The sequence below is a fragment of the Mastigoproctus giganteus genome, chromosome 2, assembly GCF_048544385.1.
Source record: "Mastigoproctus giganteus isolate SK-2022 chromosome 2, ASM4854438v1, whole genome shotgun sequence".
NCBI classification, from domain to species: Eukaryota; Metazoa; Arthropoda; class Arachnida; order Uropygi; family Thelyphonidae; genus Mastigoproctus; species Mastigoproctus giganteus.
In genome coordinates this window covers 156,960,509-156,985,777 of record NC_143576.1, presented here as the reverse complement: position 1 = coordinate 156,985,777, position 25,269 = coordinate 156,960,509, and the positions used below count along the sequence as shown (strand labels likewise).

The window sequence follows — 25,269 nt, the reverse complement described above, 5'->3', positions numbered from 1 at the left end:
AATGAAAACTATCACTTCCTCAAGTTATGTAACATCCTCCACTAGCGCTTTCACACGATTATACTTGGTAGCATTGTACTTAATACATATAATGTGGGTTTAGTTTTAAAACACCTTTAATGAAAATTTAAAATAAAATTGATATCAGTGTTGACTGAATACAAGATTGGCAACGTTTCAAGTTTCCCTTTGAATCTTGTCGTCAGGCCTGCTAAACATATTCATTGTTATTGTGATTGTGTTTAGCAGGAAGGACAGTGATCGTAATAACTCTGCTAACCACGAGAACTGAATATCGTGTACGGGTAATTCATTTCTAATATCAGCTGAGTTTGTAAACCGTTTTGTAAGTTTAACGACAAGATTGCCTATGTTAGATGTATTCATTCCACGAATTGAGGCGGTATCAATTTTATTGTAATTTTACAGTATCTTCATAAAATGTGGTATAGGATGTTTTATCTTCACCTCTTTTTTCAATATTTGATTAGCGCATTTCTTTGATTGATACAAAATAAAAAAGTATAATGGTATTATATTAATTTTATTATTAAGATTATTAATAATAATTTAGATCATTAAAAGTCAGTGCATGACTAATAAGTAATAAATAAAAATTTTATGGAATTAAAAGATTCGCACAAATATGATCTTTGGTCCATTTTGCCAAAATAGCACACTTTCGTATTTACAAAAGCATTAAATTGATGGCAATAACATATTTAATCTATTTGTAATTAACAAAATATTATTTACCATGTTAAAAAAAAATAGTATTCAAATATTGCAAGGTATGCTCATAAGATTTTGTCTACTCTTCTTTCCTTGGACCTTATGCTATTGTTAGTACATAATGTGCGTTGACTAAAATTATAAAAGAGATAATATGGTTTAATGTATCATACTATTACATTAATGATTACATTAATATATTTGAGGAATAATTAAGCAGCATTGCAGTAAAATAAACCAGGACTTAAAGGCTTTACTCAGTCATATGTTACTGAACTGCTTTCTGCCGTAATAATATTTTGAAAAATAAAAAACATTAAAAATTAGTCAAAATTGTATTTTGAGAGGTAAATTTATATTATATTTACATGGCATTAATTATTTTTTTATGCAGATGGTTTTTCCATCTGACCAATGAACACTGACAGTAGGACGAGGAATCGAGAGTTGTTGCAGGGTAGGCGCATCAGCAACTTAGGCCATTTCTGCTGTGTATATTATAAAAATAATAAATTTACTGTTTATACTCCAGGACGACCAAACGGTCAGAGGAGTTCACAAGATAGACAGAATACAAGAAACACCGTATTCAGCAGTCACAGGCCCTAATCCCGGTCGCTTGACCACTTGGCTACGGCGGCCGATATAGCATGAATTCTGTGGTCAGATAGCTGGACGAAAAACCTGAGTCTCGGTGAATAAAAACCATAAAAATACCTCTCCTCACTGGCCGGATTCGAACTCAGAGGCATTTCCACCCGGTGCGGGGAGGATGGTGATTATACCAACTGTGCTACCCACGAGGGCGATGAGGTAGCGTTTTAAATGCACTTTGTGTGGTGTGTTAAAACTACATTTCAGGAAAATAAATTTTACAAAAAACTATAAAGAAGCGATGAATGCTTACATAATGGATGACTGTGGAGCTGGCTGGTCAAATAGTGCAGAAAAAGATAGCATGGAACAATTACAGAGTGATGAAAAATACTGAAGCCTACAGCAGATACAAGTTGATCTGTAATTGTTCCACATATAAAGTTGAGATGCTAAAGCTACTTATGAAAAAGCACTGGTTAAGAGAGCAAATAATGGGGACAAGGAATTTTTCATGTATATGAATACAACGAAGAAGAAAGCGAATTAGATCGAACTCTTGTGTAATGGGTGTGGAAAAGTCTGAGATAATACAGCTGATGTGATAAAATGAATAAGTACTTTGCATCGGTCTTTACTGATGAAAGATCCTTCATGCTGTGAAGGGACTGTGCGAGTGAGGCTGACCAATATGAAATTAGTGATTTCGAAATTGCAGATGACTGCTTATTAGAAAAACTTTCAAGCATAAAGGCAAGTAAGGCTTTTGGCGTTGATGGTATGCCCAGTAATTTTGAGGGAGGCTGCCAGGCGTGTATTGAACCATTGAGGTTAATTACGTATGAGGGCACCATTGAACTCGGGAGAGATTCTTTGGACTGGAGAAGTGCCAACATATCGCCAGTACATAAAGGCAGTTCTAAGAGTGTGATGGTGTTATGGACAAAGAAGACATTGAGCTTCTCGAAAGGGTGTAAAGACGGGCAAGTCGCATGGCGAGGTCGGCGAAAGTGCGATAGTAAAAGAAAAGACTCCGATTGTGTGGGCTAAAGAGATTAACAGCCCAGCACCTCAGAGGGGACCTGATTGAGGTATATAAGGCTCTGGGAAGGATTAGTAAAAAATGAATGAAGATGGAATTTTCACTGTTATAAAGAATTTCAGAACTGGGGGTCATAAATTCAAATTACTGGGGAAGAGGTTTTGACTAGATTGTAGGAAGTTTTCTTATAGCCAGCGGAACAAGTTGCCTCTGCAGGTAATTGAGGTTAACAGTTTGAAGAAATTGAAAGGTAAACTAAATAGTTACCTAAGTGAGGAGCGAAGTGCATAATTTGTTGTTTCTTATCTTTTTTTTTTTCGGTCTGTGCATCAAAAGCTTTTGGCTTCTTTGCACTATTTTGCTAATATTAATACTAATATCAATAATATTTAACACATATTTGGTTCTTCCCAAAACTGGTGTGCTTTTTAAAAGCATTCATTCCATAAATTTGAATTTATTAATGTGTTCAGCCCATTTTTATAAGTATTAGGTATTCACAAGTCGTTTTATACATCTCAAACATGTCATCCTTAAATTACTGTATATCATTTCCCCACCCAGAATTTGTGATCTGTTAAAATTTCACAAGCACTTAAGAGGACAAATTTATATCTTTAGTTCATATAAGCATTTTGATTATTTTCTACCATGCAATTTTTAGAACATTCAAGTTTAGTAATTGCTTATTGACTATATCAAACACACTACGAGTAACATGGAAGTACGCTTTAAATAATGATGATTAAAAATAAATTCGGCGGTTGTTGTTGTGTTTTTAAGCGCATCGGCATCTTAGGCCATATTGCGTCGTATATAATATCTGTAAATTGCGTGTTTTCTGCGGACAATTTGCTGTTGCTGAACGAAAAACCCAGGTTTCCGGGAGGAAAAAAAAAACGTTATGCCCTCACCTGAGACCTACTAACTCAGCCACGTAGTGAAAATGACGGATAGTATTCCTCGCCTAATTGAAAGGATTCGAACTCAGGTCTTTTTCATTTGGTATGGGGAGGACTGTAATTACACTAATCTACTGCCCATGAGGGGAAAAATTTTGGCTTTTCTTCTGCAAGGAATATGCCTTAAGTACTTCGAAAATTTTTAATGCTGGATTGATCGCTTGGTATAAGCTTAACCAGCGAATTTTGAATGTATTAGTAACTTTTTATATGTTACTTCTTCTAGAGAACAAAATTCTCATAATTAAAAAAAGTTCGAATAACTAAGAATGAAAATAACATTGCATTCTTGAGCAAGATCAGTAGAGATTGCAAGGCAGATTGTCCCACCGCCAACGCAGATTATCTGCGCATTGTCCACGTAGAATTCCTCTTTTTAGCCCACAGGAAGGAGCTCTGAAGGATGGTATAGTGAATGCACTCAAAATCTGCACCACTGAGACCGCTTATATGCCAGCTGTCATCCTTTTTTTTTTGGAATCGTCTTTTGGTGAATGCACATACGAGCTCCTAAGTCACTTTGCCACCACTGGAAATGCGAATTTTAATTAGTTATCAAGTCCTATTTGTTAAATCTGGTTTGAGATCGAGATGAATTCTTTAAAATGAAGATGATTAAAACTGCTGGGTAAAGAAAGAAACTTTCGGACACTGGGACAAAACATAACAAAACATTGAAAACCGAGAATACCGGAAAAACGGAAAATTAAGTTTCACACCGAAGTTTGATACTAGTTATCACGGAAACAATTTTGTAACATTAAAAACAAACACTTAAAATTATTAAAATCATTAATAATTTAAATAAAACGACAAAATATGTGCTTTGAAAGGAAATATATTTGTGCAGAGATTATCTGTACAGATACAGTGGAACTTCTCTATTACGAACTTCTATTTAACGAATTTCTCTATATTACGAATTTTTTCGCAAAACATTGCACCTTGAAACGAAATTACATGTAAAATTAACCCCATATAGCGAAGTGTTAGTCTCTCTATAACGAATTTTTAAAAATATACGACCTCCTTCCCTCCGAAATTACGCATTAGCATCTGGAATTAATCATTCTTTTAGTGAATACTTGTGGTCATTGACGCCCGTAGGAAGGTCTTTGTTTCATTTTTGTTACAGTTATAAAACCAAATGGGTTTTCTTAAAAGTGGTCATAAACTTTACAATAAATAGGATAGATTTGTAAATTGATGTTGGCTCAGGGGAAAACGAAATTCGCTGCGGTAAGTCTTTAGCGTGCTGCGGCGGCAATACATAGAATGATGCCATAGTCGATTTTTAGTAACGAACGCCTACTGAGTGAGATTCGCTTCTCACCTCAACCGTACCACGTGACCTTCCTGTCAATCATTATATGATATGTCCGTTCTCATCTAACTGGACTCCTAGTAGATGGTTTTCATGAAAAAAAAAATTTTTTTTATTTAGTTCTTTTAGAACAATTTGTCATCAATCACATAGGCTATATGCTCTTGTATTTTTTTTTTTTTTTTTTTTTTTTGAAAAGTAACATACAGTATACATTAACCGTAAATTTTATATATGAATGAAAGTCGTATATTTCTTCAAAGTGATTGATAGGAAAAGTCACGTGATACTGTTGAATTGGCAAGCAAACGTCATTGAGTAAGCGGTACCTGTTACCTGTACTAACAATTCACTATATGGCCAGCGCAGCGAAGTTTGCGGTGTATGTATCGGCAAGAGCTACAGTCCAGTGATGTTTACATTTGGGGAAAAAATGTCGAAGAGAAAATGTTTAAAAGTATTAATGATAAAGTAAAGATTCTTCATGATATTGACCAGGGTTTTAAGAAAAAAGATATTGCGGAGAAATATGGCATACCTGCAAGCAGCTTATCTACGATTTTAAAAAATCGAGAATCAATTTTAAATGCAATTGAAGGAGCAGCAGACAAGAAGCGAATTAAGTTGTGTATATACGAAGATGTTGATAAAGCTGTTCTAAAATGGGTGCAAATGATACGTGAAAAGAATATACCAATATCGGGTCCAATAATTAAGCAACAAGCTCTGAAATTTGCACAGTCCTTGGGACATACAGAATTTAATGCGAGCACTGGGTGGCTAGATAAATTTAAGAAGCGCCACAGAATTGTGGAAAAGGTTATTTGTGGAGAAAGTGTTAATGTAAGTGATGAAGATTGCAACAGTTGGAGGAACAATACCTTAAAGAAGATTTTGGAAGAATATGAGCGTAAGGATGTTTTAATGCTGACGAAATGGGTTTATTCTTTAAATGTTTACCGAATAGAACTCTTGCTTTTAAAGATGATAAATGTTTTGGCGGAAAACAAAGCAAAGAAAGAATCACTGTGCTAGTTGGAGCAAATATGACAGGAAGTGAAAAATTAAGACTTTTAGTAATCGGAAAATCAAAAAACCCAAGATGTTTTAGAGGCACAAAATCTTTGGAAGTTGACTACACCTTTAATAAAAAAGCATGGATGACCAGTGATATCTTTGAAGACTGGATATTAAAACTAGACAAGCGTATAACAAAAGAAAAAAGGAAAATCGTGTTGGTAACTGACAACTGTCCAGCACATCCTGCCAGTATTTCTGCCAAACTTAAAAGTGTGAAGTTATTGTTTTTACCACCAAACGTGACGTCAAAACTCCAGCCAATGGACCAAGGCATAATTAAAAATTTTAAATTTCATTATCGAAAGAGAATAATAATGAAGATTGTCAATGCGTTATCAGAAAATAGAAACTTGGAAGTTACAATTAACCTTAGAGATTGCATCTCTGAACTGGCAAAAGTTTGGACAAACGATGTCACTGAATACACTATTCAAAATTGTTTTTCGAAAGCGGGATTTGCATTGAATGCAGAAGTCGAACATCAACTGGATGAACAAGATGAACTGCCCCTTTCACAACTGAAAAACTTTTGGAAAATATTAGAATCGTCCGGAAACATCGAAAATGAAATAACACTGGATAGTTATGTTTATGTAGATCAAGACCTGACTACAACAGAACATCCAAATGAAGATGAAATACTGCTGAACAGTGTTAGACACGACCATGATCACGAAGAAATTAACGATGACGCTGAAGACACATCAGAACAACCCGTAGAAAAGCCAACTCGTGAAGAAATGATTAACGCTTTTAAAACGGTTCGTATGGGTCTACAGTTTTGTGAAAATGTTCCTGATAATGTTTTTAATGCTCTGAACAAATGTTAGGTTTTCTTTGAGAATCAGACATTTTTTAATTGTACTGTGCAAACGAAAATTACGGATTTTTTTTAATTTGTGATACTTACTGGCGAAAATTGTGTAAGCGTAATTTAAATAAGTGTTTTTGAAATAAAATACATTAAAAATAAATGTAGATTCATTTTCATTTTCTAATTAAATAACAATTTCTAATAAAAAAGATATTCTCTGTATAACGAAATTTCTCTATAACGAATTTTTTCGCTGGATTTATAGAATTCGTTATAGGGAAGTTCGACTGTATATAGATTTTGAATCATCTCTCTCTCCTGTACTCCTTACCTTTTCTCAGGTTGTGACACCTGCAATCATTATCATACACAGCATATTTTATAACACACACATACAAATTATTCGTAGCTCATTCATCTTTATTTAAAAGAGGAAAAATATATGGATGAATTTTAGGTACTGTAATTGCATATTTAAATTAACTAATATCATTAGAAATTTGCAGCTTAAGGCTGCAAATTTCATCATTATCCACATTTTGCATTATCCTTTATGGAAAAATTAAGTTTTATTAACATTTCTTGTTTTATGCGACTCTTTTTCAAGAAGATATCTGTTGCCTTAAGGAAGAAATTTTAGTAATGCGTTTTCTACTAAGAAAAATAGAGCTCATTTTTCAGCGAAATGTAGTATCTGTGGAAAACTGTTACTTAATTTTAAAATTTAAAAACTTAACTGTTATGTACATATGTTAAATTCAATTATCCAAAGTTACCTTCTTTACAGTCATGCTGATTCTCGTGCAAGACAAAGCCATTGTGACAAGCACACGTATAACTTCCAATGGTGTTTTTGCATATATGCTGGCATCCACCATTATTTGTGGCACATTCATCTTTATCTAAAAGTGGAAAAATATATGGATAAATTTTAGGTGCTGTAATTGCATATCTAAAATTTTTCAAAATGAAATCGTTAGTTTGGAAATGTATTTCATAGAATGTACCTTGAAATAAATGTAAATTTAAATAAATGGTATTTATTTGTTTTTGGAATTTTGCGCAGGGCAACTAGAAACATGAAGTGTTTCTTCCGTTTACACTGAGCATTTAAATTGAGTGTGGTGTATGGCCACTTTAACTGTTTGCTGAATGGAAAAACCTGGGTTTCTAGAAGGAAAAACCATGCATCCTGGAGTCAAGTAACTTTAACTTCGTAAATAAAATCCCATAAAAATTTCTTTCGTCTTGGCAGAATTCGAACCCATGCCTTTTCCAAAGGGTTCGAATTCTGATGGATTGGAACAGTTCTGTGAGTGTTCATTTTCTGCACTCAAAAATTGCATAATCACTGGCTGGAAACACGTTTGGACGTCTCCATCGTCTTGTTCAAAGTACAAAAACTATTGAACAACTAGCCACTTTTTCCACTTGGCATTAAGTATCCGGTACCTATAATTAAATACCGATCGATGAAGGCGTCTTTTTTTTTTGTTCTGCGGGTATGGCCATTAATTCTATGCATTTACAAATAAATGGCTTATTCCAAAATCCAATACTTAATTTTAAGTAATATACTATTTTCAACTTCTGTCAGCAAACAGAGTCGAACTCAGAGCCTTCTGGAGAAATTTTAGATTTCCCTCCATTTTCATGCAAAATTAAACATTTTTTTTGAAGGGGAGGAGTGAGTTATATCAATTGTTGGCCTATTAGAATCGTGAAGAGTAGGTCCACAAAAGAAGATAAAGAATGCCGATAATAATCGCTCCTGAATGATCATGTAACTCATCCATATGCTTCGTATCAAGGAGTTGAGTTATGTGATACAATAAAAATAATAAGATAATTAATTTGCCCTGTAATGGTTACTCAGATGAGGTTAGAGTACGTATGACATTTAAGTCTGTGCTCCTTGCGATTTGCATGTGGCCAGTTAATGAAATTAGCACAGATTAAATGAACTTGTAGTATAAAGGAAGAAATTCATTTTATGACTTACCAAATAAAACATTATTGAAGATTAAGAACGTTTATTAGGGAGTACCAAACAATTTAACAACAAACAGAATAAAACCTATTTACTCCTAGCATACTTTGGCGAATGACTTTTCTTTGTGAAACTGCTCTCAATCAAAGTTGCAAATAGTTAATTTCATGATACTGTAATTTTTATCTGTAATAACGATTTTCTAAATTTGTTATTGCAGATAAAAGTTACAGCAATAACAATTTTCTAGACCTAACTATAATTGATGAAGTGAATTTGTTCACATGACTTAAGGTTATGCCGCTTTTGGTACTTGCCTTTATTTATTTATTCTTCCAATACTGTACTTCATTGAGTGAAGTTCAGTATTTTACTGTACTGAAAAAATACTTAAGGTTACTCCAGCTTATGAAGATATGTCCCTTTAAACTTTTTTTTTTCTAGTCCCATCGTCAATACTATGAAATACCATACATTTTAACGGCTGTAGCGCCTCCGTTTAAATGCTTTCCTGCTTATATGGGTTTTTTAAGGTCTTAAGAAGGAGTAAATTGTTGGTTTTGGGAAAGGGATGATTGAGACAGATTCTAAAAATCGTTATTTGTGCAGGTTTGTTTACCTCATAGGATTCGTTCCCGGTGTAAGTGACGTTTCTTTCATAATTAACTCGAACCTTTGAAGATTAATTGGTTTCTCTTTACAACACAGGCTCTGACTCTCTCCTCAGTTTACTATTTTTTTTAAATTCAACATCATTCATCCGCTTTCTTTGGTAGTGCAGTAATTAGGGTCTTAATTGTGTATGTGTGTGTGTGTGTTTTATGGCAATACTATATTTCTCCCGTTCATAGTAATACTCAAGATATGTTTAATGTAATTTAATTTCATTATTTTAAGCAGAACGTTGAAAGTGCCAACAAAAAGCAAGAGTAGTATATTTAACTATGCACGTTTCAACTTAATATAAATCATTGCTTCATAAACACCTCGAAAAAAAAAATCAATCAATGTTATCTACCAAAATATTGATGAAAAGTTAAAAAAATTGATTGAATGGAAATTTCATTATTTTTAAACTCAATAGTTGAAAATGCCAAAAAAGCAGTAGTACATTAAATATGCAGGTTTCAACTTAATATAAATCATTGCTTCATAAACACTGCAAAAAAACTAAAAAAAAATCAATGTTATCTACTGAACTATTGATGAACAATGAGAAATAGTCTCCAAAAGGGGATTTCGCTTATAATGCTCTTTGGAGTGTAGTTGAGTGGTTGGATGGTTGTTTTGGTGTTTATTGGCACACTGACAACGGAGATCATAGTGCGCCAGTTCATTTGTTAATTTTCTATATCTTGATCGAACGTTCATTTTCTATATCTTGATCGAACGTTCATTTTCTATATCTTGATTGAACCTTCATTTTCCATATCTTGATTGAACATTCATTTTCTCTATCTTGATCGAATGTTCATTTTCTATATCTTGATCGAATGCAGTGGCTAAATATTTTCTATGGTTATATACATTATATCTTTATTAAGCAAAAATACATGCACAAGGCATAATACACTACGAATTTGAAATTCACTATAGAACTTTCAGTGAAAATACACCATTATTTGTTCATAGTAGTGACCTACAATAGTAGTATGAATGGCATCGAATTTATTGTATCTCAATATGAGATACAATTAAATCGATGCCATTCATACTACTATGAACAAAGAATGATGTATTTTCATTGAACATTCTATATTTATATCTTTATTTATATTGTGTTAGATGGTGGACGTTGATTGTCTGCATGAATCTGAAAATGTCTGATACGTGTTTCTTGTCGCCTAGGATATGTTTGAGGGTGATGTTTTGATTTCCTTTATATAATTATGAGAAAATCTTTTGTCGATCATTTCATAGGTTGGGCATTGTATCAGTATGTGTTTGATTGTTTGGATAGTATTGCATGTCTGGCATCTTAGAGGTCACGCAGTAAATAGGCATGTGTGATGTGTGTATGTCCAATTCGTAGTCTAGTCTAGTCAGAACAACTTCCTCTCTCTCCTTTAGTTCCTTGTGTTCGTTTTCCGATGTTCAACTTTTGGTTTTATTTCATATAATTTATTTGATGCTTGTTTTTGCCAGAGTTCTTGCCATTGTGTTAGACTGCGGTTTTGAATGATTAATTTCTAGTCCTTATATGGAACTGGGAAAGATTGTTTCTGGAGGTTAGTTGTTGATTTTGCAATTCTATCAGCTTCTTTGTTTAATTTTATCCATAGCCGAGTGATCAAGCACAAGAATTAATGCGCACGCATTTGAGTGGACCGTGGTTCAATCTCGCGTGACTGTTAAATATGGTTAAAGAGTGTATTCATAGTTAAAATAACTAATTATTTTGATGACAAGATATTCTGGAAAATATTCTATCCAAAAATATAGTGGATCACAAATATCCAATATATTTTTGGCTGATGGTGTATAAGCTTGCTTCCTTGCATCATTTGTCAATATATACAGGGCGGCCACTGAAAGACTGAAGGGTTTGAAAAAGTCATAACTTGTTCATTTTTAATCTTTTTTATTTTCTTTTTTTACAGGTTATAGAGCATCCCTTGGAGATTAAAATGGCCACGTATGATGTCCAGCAACGAGTAAAACTCGTTGGGTTTTTCTATTCCAGTGAAAGATCAATTTTTGAAATTCAGAGAAAATACCGGCAACATTTTAAAGTCCTCCTAGCGATAACATGATTCAGAACCTAATCGCCCAGTTTGAAAGAACTGGATCAGTCGGCGATCTTCCGGGAAGAGGCCCTAAGCGCACTGTGCGCACTGACGCAGCGGTGGAAGCTGTACGGCAGAGTATCCTTGAGGATCCATCTGCCTCTACCCGTCGTCGCTCTGCTCAACTAGGCATCGCCAGCACATCGCTTCAGAAGATTCTGAAAGGGCGGTCAGTCTTTCAGTGGCCACATTTTAATCTCCAAGGGATGCTCCATAACCTGTAAAAAAAAAAAAAATAAATAAAAAAGATTAAAAATGAACAAGTTATGACTTTTTCAAACCCTTCAGTCTTTCAGTGGCCACCCTATACTAATACGAATACTCCTTAGTGGTTATATCCTTGTTACTATAACATCTTTGGTAGCTTGGCGTGGGCGAGTGGATAACGTAGGAGTGCAGTAGCATTTCCAGGCCTTTGGGTTTACCGTGGTTAGAGCTCATGTGAGCACTAAATACAGTTAATCATTGTTTTCTTGTCAAATGATTTGTTCTAAGCTCCTTTTCCTGTGCGATCATACTGAGCCATGAAGAGAAAGCGAGAACCCTTTCTAACAAAGTCGCTATCCAGAGTGAAAATCATCTATTAAAACTGATGAGTGAATGAAGGAATAAATAAGTAAATAAATTTATAAAATTCATGGCAGTAGAGTCACAATTTAACAGATCAATGCCTTTGAAAGGACTTGTCTTTTAATTCATATTTTGCCGTTCTATGAAAAATGTACGCAAATTCTGTTATATATTCGTTTTATATATCTGTTATATATTGTACAATATATAACAGAAGAGGTGGTTCGAATCCTGTTAGTAATGTGAGGAAGTAAATTTTATGGACCTTTTTCATACCGTGGATGAATTAGTCGTTTTCGGGGTAACAAGAGCAGTTACTAGCTGAAATCTCAAAACACTGAAAATATTAAGTATGCAGTATGGTATTTCCTTGATTGGAAAATTTTGAATTAGACTTTACATGTTTTTTTTTTTTTTTCGTTTTGTTTTAAATTGTAATCATTGCTCTCGAATAAGGTATTCTTCAGTTTTAGTTTACCTGTGAAAAACACAGCTGCAAAGCCACTTTTCTGAACCGAGTTATCTGAACTAAACTCAATACGCAGGTTGTTTCCTTCGGACGTAATGACAGGTGGAAGACGAGAACCGCAAAAAACTCCATGTTTTCTTACTTCGTTGTCACCCATTTTGCTACGGACATCAACACTGTCATATTCACAGTCTTGCTGCAAAAGAAAAATACTTATATTTAAAGAACAGTACGGTATATATGAATTTTAATCACTGAAACTCTACAACGATTCTCTAAACACATAAAGCCGGATTTTTTAAAAGTTTTTTTAATCCAACATATCCGGGTAACGGATATGTTGGATTAAAAAAAATTGGGTGGGTTGTGTACGGGGACACAACCACAATCGTTTAAGGCGTGAATCCGTCTTTGTGTTATTAGAGGAAGGGTAAGATGTAAAGGAATAAAGTCTTGGTGGTTATAAGTGAAGTATAATTTTATTTATCAAAGGCCGATAAGAGAAGTAAGATACATCTGGCATAGTATTTACATCGATGTTTCTTACAAAGGTTAAAGCTATACAAGTATTACCCAGAGTAGTGGGTGATGTAGAAATGTACTTCAAGTTGAACTCACGTTGAACTTTTGAATTTTTATTTCCAATGATATGCGTTTCTTACATTTCTGCTCATATTTCCTTTGCAAATTTTTCGACATTATGAAAATTTTCTTCAAATCAGCACACTTATCGGCTTATAACTTTACAAATTTTTATTATTCGGTTATTATTGCTAAATAATATTGTAGATCCTGTTATTCTCTACAAATCGACACCAATTTCAACGTCCTATCTCTTTGTAATCCAAAGTTACACTGTCCAAACGCCACGCGGCGTCGCCATTTTCGGTGTTCACGCGCAAGCGCTATCCCTCCCCCTCACCGCTCCACACCCCCACTACCCACCATTTTAGATACGGACATAAACCCTCTATCCAACAAAATTTAAATCATTAGATTATCATCTATAGTTTACGAGATATAAGTTCGACAAATCTTGCCATTTTTTTGGTCGCTAGAGTTTTTCGTAGAGACCCCTCCTATACCGGACCGAACTTAAAGACGTATTCACGTCAAAAATACTAAACGTTCTGGGCAGGAGGATTGTAAATAACAGGCTCCCCCGCCTTCCCTTCCAAAACTCTCTTTGAGACTGCGCCAGTCCTTATGCATTAATAGCTAGCAATTGATACTTTTCAGCCATTGTTGCCATCCATTTCTACAGATTTTTTTTTTTTATCTTGTCAGATTATTTTTAAGGAATCGTTAGATTTTAAAGGGCAGTTGTATTCCGTTAATGTACATAAGTTCAATTAAATGGAAACAAAATAGATCATATTTATTTTCCCAGCTTCATTCTCTATGGAAAGTGAGTTTTATTAGACTATGTGGGGGTTCTGTTTTTCCTTCCCTTTTTCTCCCGATCTCCACCCTACTGAGGTCTCAAACAGCCCACAAAACGCAAATTCTAGATTCTAGGGTGTGTAAAGCGGGGTGTTAGCAGAAAATTAAAGACACATTTTTTCAATAAAAATCTCAAACTTTTAATGAACAATATATACAGCATTTACATAAAAAACAAATAATTACATACAAGCATACCAATTTCAATATATTTGAACCATACTACAGTACAATACACTATCTCTCTCTTTCTCTCTCATCAACTATGCTTAAGGCCGTTCCCAACAGATTCTAGAAAAACAGTTTCTAGATGTTATTTCATCTGGAAAAAACGAGGAATCCTCTAACATTCCTCTAATACCAACAACACTTAGGGTGGAGGCGGTGTTCTCGTGTGGGGCGGAATAATGATCAACGGCCGCACCCCTCATGTTTTTGGTAGGGGTACGTAACTGCTCAGAGGTACCGAAAACAGATCCTCGAACCCTATGTGCTACTATTTAGGGGTGCGATTGTCCCACCCCTAAAAAAGTCGCACGACAACGCCACTGTACATAGAGCTCAAGTGGTTGAGGAACAACTTGAAACTGAAGACATGCCACGACTACCGTGGCCAGCATAATCACCAGACTTAAATCGAATCGAACATGCTGCAGGATGCCCTCGGGTGTTGCACTGCACACCAACAGCCAACCTCCTTGGTCACTTGGTGAGCTAAGACCTGAGCTATTGGAAGAATGGGATTTGTTGCTAAAGAATCTTATTTTACAGACACGCTTATATCGAGCATGGTTCACCGCTGTCAGGCCTGTTTAGCTGTTGGAGGGGATCATACGCAGTATAGATGTCATGTGACCATGTTTTACAGTATCTTGTATCGACTTCTGCAATGTGACCTTTTTGATAATTCTTATACAACCCATCTAAATGCCGACCGGGCTAGCCAGGTGGGTAAAATGCCTGCCTGGCAACCCAAAGGTCGCGGATTCGAATCCCGCCTCGGGCTTGGATCAAAGTATTGCAAAAACCTTGGGAGGTGCATTATGGCCACAGAGGCCGATGCGCCAACAACTACCAAAAAAAAAAAAAAACCCCATCTAAATGTCTCGTATACCTGTCCGAAGTTTTTTGCTGTCTCCTCATTTCATCGTTATTCCACCATACCAAATTTTGTCCCGCTTACGTAAACGTAAGCGGGACAAAACGCCACGTTTTCTGTGTGTTCTGTTTATTTTGTCGAGCAGTGTACTTCCACTGGGCTATGTTGTTGTTGTTGTTTTGGTTTTTAGGAGCATTAGCAACTAAGGCCATATTGCTCCGGAATATGCGGTGGTCATTCCTTGACCTTTCCGCATCCTCCATATTTGGTGGTGACGGGCTCGAACCCCGGTCTAATCAAGAAGCGTGTGGTACGCACTGCTGCTCCTTCCCACCTGGCTACGGAGGCGCCGCCACTGGACTATCTGCAAAGCTTATCGTGAAGTTCCGTTCCTTTATTTTAATATTGGCACCTCCTTTGTTTATTGTCTATTTGTTCCAAGACTGAAAGCCCATGACGCTTTTACTTTCAACGCGTCGTCCCGACACCGTGTGGAAGTATGATGGGCCTGTATGAATCTCCAGTGAGATGCTGATCGACAGATCATAGAGGACTTAGAGTATATCATCCAAACATGCCTGAGACCATTATGCTGATTCCGTTGGCCTGGTCAATACTCTGTCTGCAGCGGAGTTCAGTGCTTCATGTTGAGTATGCCACATCGCCACCAGTCTGAATTTGCTCCCTCGCCTAGTGTAGGTGCATTTGCTTGAAATGGGACACCAGCAGGGCTACTCGCGTGGGCCGTCGGCTGCTAGTGACCAATATATGGTCCAAATTCAAATCGGTTGTGCCATCCCCGTATTGTAAAGAATGGCTGGGGAAGGGACCCAACCGTGCTCCAACGAGAGGTGATCGTTGAGGCCAGATTAGCAGAGGCGATTATCTCGGACACGGCCACTGTTTTCAAGTGTTTTCAGGCAACCGTATCTTGTGTGTGCATCAAGATTGGACCAGCAGTGGAGGATTCACCAGCCAGATATCCCACGTAGGCCAGCTACGCATTGCCGACCAGAGAAAGATCCAACGTGTTGTCCAGCAGAACGGAAGTTGTTGTTATTGGGTTTTAGGAGTATTGGCGACGACTAAGGACATGTTGCTCCGTGTATATTGTCTGCAAATTTCGTGTGTTCTGTGGTCGATTTTCTTTTTTGCTGGATGAAAAACCCGAGTTTCCGGGAGGAAAAACCATGCAATCCTCGCCTGAGACCGACTAACTTAGCCGCGTTGTGAAAAAGATCCATAAAAATTTTTCCCGTCATCGATGGGATTCGAACTCGGGTATTTTCCACCCGGTGTGGGGAGGATGGCGATCCTACCAGCTGTCTGCGCGTGTAGCACAGTGGTATCGTCAACGTCCTCCCCACATCGGATGGAAAAGGCCTGGGTTCGAATCCCGTCGATGACGCGAGGAACTTTAATGGGCTTTTTTCACTCTGTGACTGAATTAGTCGGTCTCAGGCGTAGTTTTTTCCCCAGAAACTGGGTTTTTCGTCCAGCATCCAACATCGAACTGGGTTTTTCGTCCAACATCCTAGACAAATCGACCACAGAACACACGCAATTAATAGACATAAGACACAGCACGGCAGATGAATTTAATTATTCGGGTGGCCTAAATATAATAGTTTCATCCTGCCAGCTGTGCTACCCACGAGGGCCAGAACAAAAGTGCCACCGTTGATTCATATATGACATCCCATGTTGCACAGTCTGGAAGGTGGCGGCCGTGATACTCGTTCCTGCTAATCTTTTTTATTTATTATTATTATTATTATTATATATATTTTTTTCTGGCTTCCGGGTTGAGCCACCTGGGAGCAGGAAGGCTGGCACCCACCAGGCTTGCACTTCTTCTGGTGTGTGCAGTATAGTGTGCTAGTCACACAGACAGAATAATACATGCGGGCGCGGTTCCTCCTCGTGACAGGGTCGGGCACCTGGGAGCATTTGCCCATATGGTGACTGCTCCCTGGTGGCGAAGAGGCCTGATTAACAATAACAACATATTACACTTTACTAACATTCTTGCATTTCACACTTTTCAGGCCCCCTTGTAGAAATTTTACATCAATTACAGAGCACACAGGTGGAGATGGACAGAAGCCTAGGGGGCCACCATCGACATGAATATACATATACAGGGTGATTCACTACCAGTGCGACAAACTTGCAGGAGGTGTAGGGGGCACAAAGACGAATCGGAATCACATAGCATTGCAGGGTCCGAAATGCCTTCGTCATGTGGTAGAGGACGTTGAACGGGAGGTCGCATGAACAGCGATCCCGCTGGAAGTAAGCATTTGCGAACCGTTTCTGTTGAAGAAACCAAGTAGCAAAAATCCTCCGGAGTGGATAATCCGCAGGCTCCAATGATTGGACGCGTTGCACATGGTATGAACTCATTTGGTTTGTTGACAGTATCCTCCATACAGTGGATTGGGAAATACCCAATCGTTAGCCTATCACTCGAGTACTCGTACTCGGATTGCCTTCTGCAAGACGTAGGACATTCTCCTCATTGTCTGGCGTCCTCGTCGTTCGCTCTCGATTCATGGTACCTCTCGTGAAACAACCAGTCTCACGTAACCTTCTGTGCACACGTGCGAAAATCATATGATGAGGAGCACGCCTGTGCGGGAAACGTTCCTGGTACAAGCGCAGAGCGGCGCGCCCGTTACAGTCCGCAGCTCCATACACGAGGTGCATGTCGGCCAGTTCAACGTTTGAATACTCGTCCATCCTACTGCCTCGGGAACCGGTTCGCAAATGCTGACTTCCAGCGAGATCGCTGTTCACGCGACCTCCCGTTCAACGTCCTCTACCGCATGACGAAGGCATTTCGGACCCTGCAATGCTATGTGATTCCGATTCCTCTTTGTGTCCCCTACACCTCCTGCAAGTTTGTCGCACTGGTAGTGAATCACCCTGTATATACACGGAACAAGCCAGTGAATGCTATTGTGCCAGTCTCTGCCCTTATATAGAGACAATGGGATACATGGTGGGTGGTAGGGGCAGCCGTGATGCATGGAGTCACGGTTGGGAACGTTCCTCCAAGCCGTAACCCCATGCAAAGTTATCTCTGTATATTCATTAAGAATTCATTTACTTTTCCGATTTTTTAAACAGAGATGTATAAGGGATATATCCCTCCCGCAAGAAAAGTTGTTAGGGAACAGTCCGAAAAGGAAAGTAAAGATATTTAAAAAAAAAATGTTCTACGTTATCGACTCGTTCATTGTTAAAATGAGGTCATATAGGGAATGTATCCCTCGCCCCAAAACGTGAACATCATGCAATAATAAAAGTAATAATAATAATAATTATCATTATTATTATTATCAGTTTATTTATCTAACACCCCTGTACAGACATTATCTAGGAGGGTGGCTAATACAGACATCCTACAACAAATACAGACATCCTACAACAAATTAGACAGCAACATTGAAAATCAGAAAATACATAATAAATATATAAGAATAAATGCATCACTAATCACTTGATACAAGCAACCGTCACTATGAATGAATCTCATAGAATTTCTGCAGTCCTCACAGTCTTTTAAAGAAACAAAAAATCGTTCATTACAGATGATCAACAGTTCATAGGCACAAATTCCACAGAAATGTACACTCTCATCTTCATTAAATTTGTAGTGTAGTATACAAGTCCGCTGCTATCAGTTTCCTGCAAGTTTTGTCATGGCAGTACCTGTTTGGGTCGATTTTGAAGACTCTAAAGAGCTCCAGGTATTGGCAGGAAACAGCCGCCTTAATCCCTCCGTGTGATGGAGAGCGCTTCGGAGACTATGAGGGTAGTAGATCCGAGCCCCAGGGCGTGACCTGACCACAAGATTATCAATTTGAGGGACATCTAAACTCCCAGTCAGAAATTGTGCAAGAGTGCTGATGTTACGCATGGTGACCATCTGTATCCACGGAGCTACGTTTAAGTTTGTATACAGTATGGATTTTGAAATGGTAAATGACTTCCCGGCAATCCTATTCAACCACCAGAGCACCCAGTATTCCAAGCTGAGAAACTTCCTAATACAGGTATTTGGAGCAGAGGACCAAATAATTGAGGTATAGAGGGAAACAGGAACAATACATTTTTGGATGTATTGGGTCACTAGTTGTTGATTCCGAATCCCAGTTATTTCCTGTCTTACAGCCCAAATGACAGTTTTCTTCTGGTGTCCTGAAAGCGCCTTTTAAAGGTAAGGCCCTCATCCCACGTCACTCCAAAGTCAGTGTAGGTGCTGACTTTCTTAATCTGTGCTCCATTTATAGATAACTCAATGCTATTCTTTATCTTCTTATTAGTTATTGTCAGTTGTGCTGACTTGTCAGAGTTTAGCCATAAACTTACTTTACCTAAGTATAAATGTAGTTCCTGAAGCTGAGCGTTGGCGTGGGAATTGATGTCGGACACAAGCGGCTGGTTCGCCAGATACAACAAAATACTTAATATCATCGGCGTATGAAATATAACTATGATTCTGCGATAGAAAAGGTTCAGGGGCGGCCGCGAAAAGCAAAGCTCATAAAACACCTCCCTGAGGGAAGCCCCAAGTGATTATTCACGAAATGCTTGATGTTGTACGATTAGGTGCTGCTGTTGTTGTTGATATGCTGGTTTGATGGCGCATAAGCTACTTTGGCTATAATGCGCCTACGATTAGGTGCCTTGGCTTCAAAATGGTCTTGATAATCTGTAATAGTTTGCCTTCAACGCGGAAGTAAAGTGACAAAATATTTTCAAGGGCAGATAAGGAAACATTATCAAAAGCTGCCTTAATGTCAAGGAATATGATATCAATTTGGGACTTTTCATTTAAAGCTTGTACTCTGAAAAGAGTCTCCAACAAATTAGTAATAGTGGATCTTCTTTGCACTACGGTATGGAGGCGGGGTGGTCTATACGCGAAACACTGTTGGGTTAAAGCAGGGAGGATGGCTTTTTCAGAGTTTTAATAGAGAACAACTGATCGATAAGGGCCGAAAGTCTGAAGGGTCGTCTTTAGGGTTCTTTTTTGGCACCGGCCTCACATAGTAGTGATTCCATCTCGGGGGGGGGGGGGGGTGAGAGGAACTCCATCTTTCAGGAAGTTTTGGAATATGTGCAACAACGCAACAACAATATAGGCGCTACATATTTTTAAAATAAAAATTGGGAATCTGTCGGGGTTGATTTTAGATTTGTTAGGCAAGGCATTATAGCATTAATGAGATCTTCTCTAGAAACAGTGACGTCGGATAATGCATTCACACAAACACCGCCAGTTGTCAAAAATATTGTGCCACGTCCTCCGGCCGATATTCTTGATCATTTGTGGCTTTCCCTTTACCTGGTAGCCTTTCAAAGCATTCCTTAGCCCAGTGTCTGAATGTAGTTTCCTCCATTTCAAATTTAGTAGCCTTTTTGCTGAAAATTCGTTTTGAATGCGTAGTTTTCTTAGAATCTCTTCGTAGCGAGCAAGTCGTTTCTTTTTCAATAAGATGGCTCTTTTTTTCTTATAGTCCGTGAGGTCTTCATTAATATTTTTTCAGCTTGGGAAGTAATGATAATTTATTTTTAATTTCAACATTTCTTTCCACCGTAATTTATTTTTTTCCTTGTTTATTTTTATTATTTTTTAACCGGTTACCATTTGTATTAGTGACTGCTAACTGATCTTTATTTTCGATTAAGAGAAAGTGATTTGGAACTAACGTTTAATAAACTTACATTGTTGCCCTCGAGGTCAAAATGAGTAAAGTTGAGCGTGATCCTGTATTGAGGGGGCGCAATTATTTCCCATATACAGTTCTTGTTTGGTGGGTAGAGATCAGGGAACGACGGGCTGATGATAGTACCATTTGTTTCGTCAATAATACCGCCACAAGCATCTAAACGACGAAGAAAAAAATATATACAGATGTAATTAGAAAAAGACGAATAGTTCTGGTGATAAAATATGAAAAAGAGAGGAAGCTGTAAAGCTTCCAAATAAAATATTAATTAAAACTGTGGAATGTTAATTTGCAACTGGGGAAAAGTCGTTTTTGCCACTGTATTTGGTTCCAAGATTTGATTTTGCATGCTATAGAGAAACGCCGACCATTAGTAATTTTAATTTCCTTTATGGTGAGGAATTTACCTTTTACATCTTTTTAATGACAGTATGGCAAAATTCTTCTAATAACATATTTTGTCAACCTGTAATTAAGTAGACGTGCAGTAATTAAGTTCATCTTGAATTGTGTTTTTGCTGAATTTTAAACGATATAAAGTTTCATATTTTACTCAATAAAATATGAAAAAGCATTACTCATTGAATAACAAAAAAAGCAGTTAATGACAATTGGACCACCCTAATTAAACAAATCTTCATAATATATTCGAAACCCTCTCTCTCTTTATTCTATAGCTGACAGGAAAAGCAGACGACTCCAGGTCACACCCTGTGCCTTCTCTTCTACAGAGTTATATTCGACAGAATTTCTACATGAGAACCAAGGTCATTCACTAGCTATTTTGTGACGCACTGAAGCTACAATTCCATCCGTTTTCATCAACGAACTGGTAGACTAAAGGCCCAATTCCACTGAGGCAACACTGAACGACAAGAGGCATGCTACATGTTTCCTAGTGTTGCCTATTTCTAGGTGTGTGACTATGTGCCACAAAGTCGCATGCGGAATTTGACTCCACGTGTCGCATGCGCTATATCGTCTATGCTTTAAAGCATGCGTCTCAACGATTCCATGGAGGCAACTTCAGTTTGGTGCATCATGTCTTTACAAACAGTCGCGGCGGCTGCATATTTGGTAATAGCTTTCAATCGTAGAAAAAAAAGAAGAAAGCCACGGTGGTGGAGAAGAGAGTTATATGTTTGTGGTGAAGAAGCTCAGAATGATAAGAAATTGGCCAAAGGAAACCTACAATTACCTCAACCACAACTACTTCCTGGTAGCAATAAGTTATCGCCTTATGTAATATTGACGGATGATGCGTTCCCTCTGCAGGAACACATCATGAAACCCTTTAGCGGCTACCACAACAAAGGCTCTTGTCAGAGACAATACAATTATAGACATTCTCGCGCTTGCAGAGTAGTGGAAAATACTTTTGGGTTTCTATCATTTGTGTTTCGTGTATTTAGAAAACCACTAATGATTAATGTGAAAAACTCTGAAATCATCACAACAACATGCATTTATCTTCATAACTTTTTGAGAAGGAGTAAAACATTGCGATCGCTATACTCTCCTCAAGGAACTTTTGACCATGAAACACAAGATGGAAATATTATTCCGGGATCATGGAGGGCAGTTATCCAAGGCGATACTGGTCTGCAGGATTTGCAACATAGAGCACGGAGGGCAACATTTGAAGCTAAAGAAGTGAGAAACGAATTTATGAGATATTTTCAATGAGATGAAGGACGTGTGCCTTGGCAGGACCTTTATGCCTAACTTTTATATGTACTATTCAAATATATAATTATTCAAATTAAGGTAATTAAGTTTTAAATTAAAAAAAAAAACTCACCTCAAAGTCGATGTGCCTAGATCAACATTGTTGATCTAGACACATTGACGTCCAATAAAAAACTCAAATGCTCAAATGCAAACCATTTCCCTTTTTTGCTAGGAGATGAACCACTCTTCTTTGATTGTAGTTTTTTTCGCTCACGATGGAAAGCTGAACGCAAATTCTTGATTTTCTTTTTCACATCAGTCACACTACAGTCGTATTTACTCGCTAACTGCTTCAGCTTATCATTTTTTACTCTGTTGTCTTTATAATCACTAATTTTATTATTCCATAACTCCGGTGAATTATGATAATCTTCAATAAAAAAGGTAGTTTTTTCAATATTCCACTCCATGTCGCATGATATAAGCCGCACCGATCCGCCGACTGTTGGATAACGACAACATTGTGCGACACGTGGAAACTTGTCGAGAGGTGACGCATGCGCCCCGGCAACAACAATCAACATGTAGCATGCGGCAAAGATACTTGGTTCTTGTCGCTTCGTGTTCCTTCGATTGAAAGACTGTGTGTAGCATGCGTCAATGTCGCATGCTACATGTTGCCTCAGTGGAATTCCACCTTAAGAAGTGCACTGCGTACCTACCACGAATTATGTGGTGGAAGTTATACAGAATGAGAGAGAAGAGGGAAGCTAGCGAATGGCCTAAACTCGCCTATGAAAATTCTCTTGAGTATAGTACAGAGTGAGAAACCAAGTGAGTATTGTCCTTGAGCCGGCTACTGTTTTTTTCCCCTCTATTTTAGTAATTATTGTTAAATAGCATACTTGGATCCTCTAATACATTTTAAATCCTCTTCCAGTTTAGTCAAAGTTTTCGTTATTTGGGTGATTCCGGTTTTCTGATATGTTAAGTTTTTTCCGGTTTTTAGGCAGGTTTGTTATTTTTTAAATGCGCAGATGTTTTATTATTATTATTATTATTTATTTTTTTTTTCAATTACGGGAAACCAAGATGGGGAGATGCGTATTTCATTAACGATATGCGCTGAAAAGCCGACGTTAGCGTAGGTGTGCTCATGTTTAGACAAAGTACTGTATAGCGATCACGTGCCGGTATAAGTTTGTGTTTACATATTAAGTGAAAAAAAAATGACTAAAGTAAAAATCCTTACATTGCATATCATACTTTGCTTTGAAAGGTATATTTATATGCTGAAGAACCTCATAAATCTGGCATGCCCGGGATCCAATGTATGCCCGATTTTTGACAACTTCGGTTTTTTGAAAAGTTATGTATGTAGCCTAAGCATTCAGAAGTAATTCATTACTTTTATTAGATAATACAATAACTCTGATCCTACCGATTGGTCTATTAGGTAGCGTACTTGTCTAACAAAACTCCTTCGAAACAGAATAATCCAGCTTATTGTCCATGGGCACATATATGAGCGAAGTATCTCTTCAGGCGTGCCACAGGGTGGTGTCTTATCTGGGCTCTTGTTCACAGCACTTATCTCTCCACTTGTTGAGTCCAGGTATGATATCTTATGTTATGCAGATGATATAAAGCTCCTCACACCGATTTCTCCATACGATGATCTTCTCATGATAACAGGATCAATTAATAATACACTGACGGAAATTGAAAACTACCTCAACCAGTTCGGATTAAAAATAAACCCAGAGAAATCTGAATTTATGATATTCTCTTTAAAGAAAACACCTTCTTATATTCAGCCCATTCTGTGTAATTCTCCAATTCCCATCGTCAATAAGCATACTGATCTCGGGGTTGTGTTTGATCCTAAGCTCTGCTTCAGTTACCACATAGACAAGCTCCTCACCCTGGCAGCTCGACTCCGATGGATTGCCAAACAGCATCTACATTATATAAATGAAGTCACAACTACTAGAACATATATAAAAACCACTGTATACTCTCCGCTTTTATACGCTGCAGAGATATGGGCATCAGCTGCAACTAGCACAATCAGGCCACTTTTTTCTGCTGAGTATTGGCTCTTAAAATGGGCCATAAACAAACACAAACTGCCTCCTCAGCTCAGGACAACTGAAATGGCCAGCTTAATTCAAATTCACAGGCTCCCCACGCTGATTAGGGTGAAACGTCTTACCACGACTATCAAAATGATGGTTGGCGAGATTTCGGCACCATCATTCTGGGACCTGTGCTCATGGAGAATCCCTCAGTCTTCCCTCAGAGCGACTCCAACTCTATGCCCACATCACAGCCGTCTCCACCTATCAGATAGGTTTCTGCCTTTTCAGCTACTTTCGTGTGCCCAGTCCTTGGATGCTGACCTTAACAAGTTCGCTTCTGACAGGGAATACAGACGTCGCACCCTTGAATTGTACTTCCCTGTCCCTGATCCTTCTCCTCGAAGCTCGTCTTAATGCTGCAAGCCATCAACACCACCTGATGTGAAGACGGTATACTAACTCTTCAGTATGACAGTTAGTAATGATGGACTAACTACTTCTGTTCAGTGCAAAGAACGTTGCCTGTTTATACTACTATATGAAATTATCCGTTTCCGCCCATATCTTCTGTATATATTGTATTGTAAATAACTGTATGATACTTGGAGTTTGGAATTGTACTTCCGCATATGCATTTCCTATGTTTTATATATCAATGTTCCCTATTTATATTGTATTATTACTGTTAACCCCTGGCCTGGTGGCCGTGAAGGGCAACATTGCAATCTATCGAATTGTATCATTATTATCATTATTATCGCAATAAAGATTTCTTCTTCTTCTTCTTAAATAAAGGTGCCGCGTTCGAATACTGCCTCCAGTAGGGGTGTTGCTAGTAATCAGTATTTTTTTAATTGATTACTCGCAACAA

The 25,269-nt window shown here is 37.6% G+C and overlaps 1 protein-coding gene across 1 annotated transcript in view; it reads right to left on the bottom strand.

The window, feature by feature from the left end:
- The window catches only part of LOC150089685 (tolloid-like protein 1), a 272,573-nt gene that overhangs the window by 21,959 nt on the left and 225,345 nt on the right, over positions 1-25,269 (bottom strand). The window contains exons 13-15 of the mRNA XM_090389593.1: positions 20,642-20,802; positions 12,373-12,559; positions 7,325-7,450 (exon numbers count right to left, since the gene is read on the bottom strand). Of these exons, the coding sequence (XP_090245719.1) occupies positions 7,325-7,450; positions 12,373-12,559; positions 20,642-20,802 (474 nt within the window). The remainder of the gene's footprint in view (positions 1-7,324; positions 7,451-12,372; positions 12,560-20,641; positions 20,803-25,269) is intronic.